General features: G+C 41.7%; 1 protein-coding gene across 1 annotated transcript; it reads right to left on the bottom strand.

The window, feature by feature from the left end:
- Positions 1 to 2,991: 2,991 nt before the first annotated feature.
- On the bottom strand, positions 2,992 to 4,281 carry KCNJ16 (potassium inwardly-rectifying channel, subfamily J, member 16). The gene has a single exon (XM_010192359.1). It carries the CDS (start codon positions 4,279 to 4,281, stop codon positions 2,992 to 2,994), a length of 1,290 nt encoding a protein of 429 aa, XP_010190661.1.
- Between the last annotated feature and the right edge of the window lie 3,417 nt (positions 4,282 to 7,698).

Raw genomic sequence — 7,698 nt, 5'->3', positions numbered from 1 at the left:
ATTCTGTGATTCTGTGATTCTGTGAATGTAAGTAGTAGTAAGTAGTAGTAGTAAGTAAGTAGTAGTAGTAAGTAGTAAGAAGGTAGTAGTAGTAAGTAGTAGTAGTAAGTAGAAGTAGGTAGTAGTAGTAGTGAGTAGTAATAAGTAGTAGTAAGTAAGTAGTAGTAGTAAGTAGTAGTAGTAAGTAGTAAAATGTGCTCTCGCAAGGTGTGTGGTAGAGGCATGTTCTTTATTTCTGTGTCTCTATTCATAAAAAATGCAATGCACGCTTTGCTATACATTATTATACATCGTTTTTATACTGTGAGAAATGAAATTAAAATATCAAAGAGAGAAACCCAGGAAAAGCCAGACTGGTTGAGACCAGTGGTTCAACCGGTATCCTGTCTCCAGCACTGGCTGGTATCAGATGCTGCAGATAAAAGTAGAAGAAACCGTATAGTAGCCTGTTATGAATTAACATGCCCAGGAGAGAAGTTTCTTCCTGACCCTCATCAGTTAGCGGTTGACTCACATGCCAAAGCATACATTTCTATACACGCTTACGTCTTTCTATCTATCTATACCAAGAAGCACGTGACAAAACGCTAAACCAGACTCCGGGTACTTTCTCGTATAGGAAAGTCATCCCGAGGAAAGCATTTTCTTTGCCGCAGGAGGCTCACTCAGTACATACCCAGCAGAGGGAAAGGCAGCTGAGATTTGGAGCTTAAGAAAGCAAACGGCTTTTACAAACAGCACCTGAAATGTGCACCTCTTGAAGGTATTTTTGGGATTTTAATTACATATCTCAGTAGTATCTCATCTCGCTGAGTAGTTTTACCTATGTAATTAAGCAAATACATGTGTCTAAGTACTTGTAAAGTGCCCGGTTTGGCAGATTTCACGTTAGACACTTTTTCTTTTGCTGAAAATCATAGGAAAATCACAGAAAAACAGGGTTGGAAAGCTCAAGGCAAGGCTGACCATTCTGCATCACTCCTGACAGCTGACGTCTCCAACAGGGTCTCGAAAGCCACCACCACAGAGGTTACACACACCCCACATCCATCCGTGCCCACCTTCTTTACATTTCCCAATGTCCAACTTCAACCTCTCTGGCTTCAGTTTAAGCCCAAGTTTCCCGTCCTACCCACCAGGTGCAGGCAACAGATTGTCCCTCTCTCTTGAATTTTTCTGTCTGAGAACTGTTTCTTTGTTTCCTAACCCTTTTTTGGACTGAAACACCTTATTTCCCCATTTCCTCCCTGAGACGTTTTCTAGATCTCCAGATTCTCTTCAAATTGTCCCACATCTTTCCCAAACTACGGTGCCCAACACTGAACAAAGTAACACAGCCAAGATCTTTCAGAGACAGAGGAGTGTGGAAGGATTACTCCACATGTCTTGAAGGTTATATTCTATTTTATACAACCTGGATGGGGATTTTTTCCAACACCACATAATTACTGAGACCCCTACACATTATCCTACATCCCTTTCTGTTTTTTGGACTATTTCCCCCATGCCTGCCAGTGCTCAAATCCAGAATACAGTAAAATGTTTTCTGCTGCAGTTATAGATAGATGCTGATGATGATTCAGCATATCAAAAAGGCTAATTAATGAGCTTTGGAATAATCACCTTCCCCCAGGCTTGTTAATATGCTGGATTTTACCTAAAGGGATCACACATATCCAAAGAGAAGTGCTAGCAAGAGAGAAATGCAAGATACATTAAAATAATGCAGCACTGCACTACTACATGGAGTAAATCTGGGGAAGAAAGCTTTGGCACGTTATTTTTCTTCATTAAATGTGATGAGCTCATACAAACTTTCACTTAGTCAGAGTGAGGTGAATGATTCGTCAGAGCTAATTTTAGCAGCCTAAAGTTAGGCAGCATTTCCACAACAGTCATCGCATCTCCGTCAACTATGAACACATCCGATTGCCTTCAGCTCCCTAAAAAGCCAGAGGGAGATGGGATGAGCTCGCCTGTGAAGACAGAACAGCACAGAGAGACTCGACCAGTAGGCAGACACTTCATTTCTTGATGGCTGAGGTGACATAAATCCCATTTTAGGCAACCACAAATTCAGAGAGAATTATTTTTATGTTAGCATAATTAAACACCATGCAAATTAACCGTAATGGTCATGGAAAATACACATGATGAGATATTGCTTATTGAATAATCCCAGAGATGAGCAGAACATTGAACTTCTGTGTTACAGACGACTTCAAAACATGAACGTTTTCTTTTTTTTGTTCCGAATGTAGCTGACATGGGAGCAGGTTGAACTTCTCTGTGAAGGATCATCGTTACAGCGTCATTTCAGATGAACAAAAATACTTCACTCTGACAGAATCACACCGTTTGGTCTCCAGACTGATCTTTGCCTTTTTAAAGCAGCATAATACACTGAAAAGAAAAGCAAGGCTGGCATTCTGAAATGAAAGACATTGTGACTTAAACTATTGCAATGTATTGGGTTCAGTTATTCCTGCCAGTTTGCTCCCTTCTAGAAAGAACAGCCCCACAGATTCACCAGTGTAACCCTGGAGAGGTGCAGTGGAAGAGTAACCGTTTATTGTGATGGTAGGGGAGTTTCTCTCCTAAAGAGACTGGGAACTTCCCAAATAAATCAGGCAGCTTTGAAAAATCTGACCTAGAGGGCACACGACATTGTTTTTGTTCCCTGCCGAGATCATTATCTGTCTCTGGGTATGTCCCTGCAGGGTAATAAAGTTTACAATAAGTTTGCTCAAGTCCAGTAGCTGTCTAGTCAACCCAAATGGAAGCTGCTTTCTTGTGCCAGTGCTAAACCATTGCTGATACCCACCCTAACCAGTACCAAGCTCCTTCTAGCAGCTCAGTGATGTATTACAATGTAGGCATGCTGTCAGTGAGGTTTATAATATAAATACTTGTGCATATGAGCTCATTGTTTATATTCTAAAAGCTACGCTGGGACAATTTGCTGGAAGTGATTTTAATTGCAGTAAAAAGCTAGATTTGGGACTCTATTGATAGCCTACTTAAGGTCACAGCTGCTTTCTGGTACGAAGTTTCTCCAGAAGGCTCATTGCCAGTTGTCCCCGGGTTTTCTGGCTCTTCACAACTGGTGATGAGGGCGACTGCACTAAATGACTTTTGGTTAGTACTAAACGGCTTGATCTCCAATGCTGATGTCTCTGCTTCTTTTTCCTGGGTCTTCTCAGTTCGGTTCCACTCCTGCTCCTTCCGATCCAGTTGCATGGCACTGCAGTGAGGGGCATAAACTTCCGTGGTTTCTTCAAACTGTAAGCAATCCACCTTATAGTATTTTTTCTTTACATGTAAGACATCGTTAAACCTATGACCCCAAAGGATCTCTCTGGGGACATAGGAGCTTCTTGACTGATGTGAAGTTCCTGTTGAATCACCTGTGTAGACAAACGTGACCAAGATTTCGAAGTTGTCCTTGGCCAGAGCTTTCCGGTCTAGGCCGTACAAGGGGCTCTCGCTATCAATTTCATGGACGACTGTCACTGGTGTAACCAGGATGATCTGGTCATTTAGCAGCTTCAAGTCCTTGTACTCCATCGTCATTCTCCCCTCCTTGTCTTCCTTGTAGCGCAGCAGCTGGGCTCGTACGGAGCCCTCAACCATGTGATTCGGCCGGAAATCACCAATGCGCCACATGAGGCAAAATTTGTCATCCCTCAAGCCAACTACGGCGTAGTAGCTGAAACGAATGGTTTGAGCTCTTTTTCGAGCTGTGGCCATTTTAGCCAAGGCTGCTCCGATGATGAAGGTGTCAATGATGCAGCTTAACACCGACTGCAGGATAACCATGAGGATCGCCACCGAGCACTCTTCTGTAACGCAGCGGTAACCGTAACCGATGGTCGTCTGGGTTTCGAGGGAGAACAGGAAGGCTCCTGTGAAGCTATGGACATTTGCAACACAGGGGGTTATTTCTTCATCGTTGAACAAATCTCCGTGCTGGATTGCTATCAGCCAGAAGACCAGTCCAAAGAACAGCCAGGAAAGAACGTAGGACAACGAGAATATCACAAACATGTGGCGCCACTTGATGTCCACCAGTGTGGTAAATATGTCCACCACGTAGCTCTCCCATTCCCCAAAGATGTGTTTGAAGTACACATTGCAGCTGCCGTCCTTGTGGAGAAACCGCTTCTGCAGTCTTTTCATCCCCACTTCAGTGCTTTCTTGACAAGAGCCTCGGTAACTGCTCTTGTTTCCCTGTACGCTCACAGGCCTATAGCAACCACTCGGTTCCGTCACCTTTCTCATCTCTGTTCTTTACAGAACACACTTGCGGTCCCGGGGGCTATTTGTTTTCTTTGTTCATTGGGTATCTACGAAGTAAAAGGAAAAGTTTATTTTTGTTTCAATTTCCTACCCCAGAACACCAAATCTAAATAATCCGTGGCAATCATGAGCAATTTTCTGAAGAGTACGGACTCTGACATTCATTACACAACACGGCTCAAAAACTTAGGCCTGGAAATATGAGGCAGGTAGCAATTGAACCAGTTGGAAATGTCCACATTAATCCTAAAATTTGGCATGTAGATGAAAACAGAGATCAAGAACCTCTGCGGTGACCCCACTGTGAGCACCTCTTCGAATGTTCTGGGGAAGTAACACTCAAATCAGGATGGGCTCTCATGAACAGTCACAGGAATGGCATGAAGTCCCTTAAAGTTGGCCAAATATTTGAGGTATTTAATGATTGGTTTGCTGCATGTTTGTTTGTTTTCCTCCGTTAGAAGAAATGCGTAAGGAAACACCCTCATTTAGACATAAGACTTCAGTAGCACGGGCAGGCGAGTTCAGTGCTAATGTGTTTTAACCAGAAACTGTATCAACCACACAATCGTTCATCATTATTTGTGTTTCGGTTTCGCCCAGAAAAAACCTGGTCATGGAATGGAACTTTACTGAGCTAGTGCTACAGGGACATATTTGTTCAATTTGTAGAAAAGTATTTACATCTCAAATGAAAAAGAAACCTCTCTGAGGTCCTGGAAAGCTTCAGAAATCATTCCTTAAAGCAAACAAACAGAAATCTCCGGCTGCCAAAATGTATTTAAATTTTTGTTAATGAGTTTGGAAAAAAAAACCAACCGCAGTATGTTAATAAAATCTGTGGATGACACAGATTTAGGAAGTGATGTGAGTTAGGAGATTCCTATGTCAAATCAGAGAGAAAAACGGATGTCTTTGCAACCACATGAACTTCAGCAGTGCGAAGTGCGAGGCTGTCCATTAGTGACTAATAAGTTCATTAGCTTCTAACTTCTGTTAGAAATAAGAAATTAGTTCCTAATAAATTAGTTTCTAACGGAGACCTCATCAACTGGAATCCAATAAAAAAGGAAAGACTTAGCTGAAGTAATCGGTTCCAGGATGCTTGTGAATTACTCGTAGGATCCAGCACTGAAAAAAGGCAAATGCCTTTTCCTGCAGGTCTCCAGCTCGTTCTGCCGCACCCCAACTGCTGACACACAGACATGTCAGAAGCGACAGGCTACACGGCTAGAACAACTCCAAATTTTTGCCAAATGTCATGCTTCTAACTGATGTTTATGAAGAAAAAAAAAGCTCGTCTTCTTGAGGAAAACCTGTCATTGTTATTCCAAAACCGGTACATTTTCGATGGAAAAATGACAAGCACTTCTCCCATTTTGAAGCTGGATTCAGCTGACAAAAGTTCAGATGTAGGTTTACAATGAAGCCAACATATTCATGGAAAATGAGTTTTAAGAAAAGTTTCCTAGCAGTAGTCTTTTTCCTCAGCTCTTAATTCACTTTCCTGAGTAGAAATGAGTGCACACACTGCGAGGCAGAAGGGAGTCAGGCCCGTGGAGTGTAGCATATATTGGATGGACTGCATTAACAGACTGAGAGCTCTTCTCCCATCCAAGGAACAATGACAAGCATGCACAGACACTATTCCAAAAACACTTAAAAGCCAAACATAGTTTCCATTTCTTTTTTCTTCCTTTTTTTTTCTTTTTTTCTTTTTTTTCTTTCAGTACAGAAATGAATGTGACATATGGTGTCGTAGCCTCAGAATGTGGCCTTCATTAAAAAACACAACATTAATGTTTCCAAAAATACTCCTTGGAATACGGTCTTTGGAAACATTCATATGACTTGCTTTACTCATAGCTTTAAACAAACACTGTAGCCTCGTCTGCTGAAGACTCTTGACCTAACGTTTTATAAGTCACATTTAACAACAAACAATAACTGGAAACTGTTATGTTTTTTAAGGACCTCATAATGTGAGGTGTGAAAAAGAAGCAAATTGTAATCGGGAGCCAATATAATCTTAAATAAAAAACATACTTTGGCTTATACTGTCTTTATTATTGACTGACTCGAACTAGAGTTCCTTGAAAATACAACCAACCCGGACTGCAAACTTCAGAAACTATAAATTTCAAATCTTGACAAGTAACTTTAGACTAAGTTGCTTTCATTTCTCCCATTACAAAACACCGATCCTTTGTACAAATTTGACTTATTTCAGATCTAAGCTACCTAAATAGTATTTTTTACAATTGCTGCCCCTCATTTCTTTTCTTCCTAGGCCATTCTACACCCTCCCCTAATTCAGTTCCTATCAGCAGCCTGTCACGAACATTTTTCTCTCCACCTAGCCTCAGCAGTTTGCCATTTACAAATCCTTACACCTGGAACCTACAGAACAGTGCTCTAACTCCAGATTGATGCCCAAAGACAAAATATTGAGCGGTCTCTCAGGCATCCCTTTGGGGACGTCTGTCAGCTCAAGCCCTGCACTGCTGGAACACGTTTGTGTTTTCCTATGCCCTGTCCCTTTATTAGCTGAGCAAAAATGCCACGACCCTTGGACCCTAGGACCAACCTAGTCCCCAGCCCTGGGACTTTAAATGGGACTAGATATGAATTGAAGGCTACTGAGTTGATTCCACTCTCTGCTGTTGCCATCAGCAAATCATCGTATTTCAAAAAATGGTGTTTTGCTGGCACCACCTTTAGATTTTGGTGGTGCTGGCAAGAATCATGGACTGTCACACATGCAGCAATGTGGGAAAGTCCACTCTGGTTTTATGGAGTCAACACTGATTGTGAGGCACCTTGCATTAGGAACTCTACTTAGGGTCCCTCCTAAATAGATTGCAGTAATATATCTATATATATATACACACACATATATATACATACATATATATATATATATATTTCTATATACACACATATATATACACATATATGCTCATCCATGCCTGTGATGGGTTTTTGCCTGGTAGAAATGAAGCCATGTACTAAGATGCTAGATTGGATTTTGCAAAACAATGAAAAGTATGTCTGTAATGAGAAAGGGAAGGGATGCAGAGCATCCTAAACCAGAACCAAATAATCTAGCCCAGAAGCTGGATGGAGTAAAAAAGAGCCAGTGCAGAGCAACACTACCAGACATATATTGCTTTCGGGATCTGAGTTAATCTTTCTCCGTCGTGTTGAAAATTGGATTGCTCAGAGCCATTTGGCATTGCACAGTGGAGACGTGCCCCAGATGACCTAAAATCCCAAATGTGCTTGAAAGTCTTAGGAAATAGCCTCCTCAGCCACTCAAAAACATCTAAAAATGCTGCCCAGTATTCTGGGTGTGCTTAAGGCTAAGCCAAATCCCAACTTTTCCAGGCTACCTCTTAG

The sequence above is a fragment of the Mesitornis unicolor genome, unplaced genomic scaffold, assembly GCF_000695765.1.
Source record: "Mesitornis unicolor isolate BGI_N332 unplaced genomic scaffold, ASM69576v1 scaffold13509, whole genome shotgun sequence".
In the NCBI taxonomy this organism is placed as follows: domain Eukaryota; kingdom Metazoa; phylum Chordata; class Aves; order Mesitornithiformes; family Mesitornithidae; genus Mesitornis; species Mesitornis unicolor.
The sequence above is the reverse complement of the archived record's forward strand: the minus strand, read 5'-3'. Positions and strand labels throughout refer to the sequence as shown.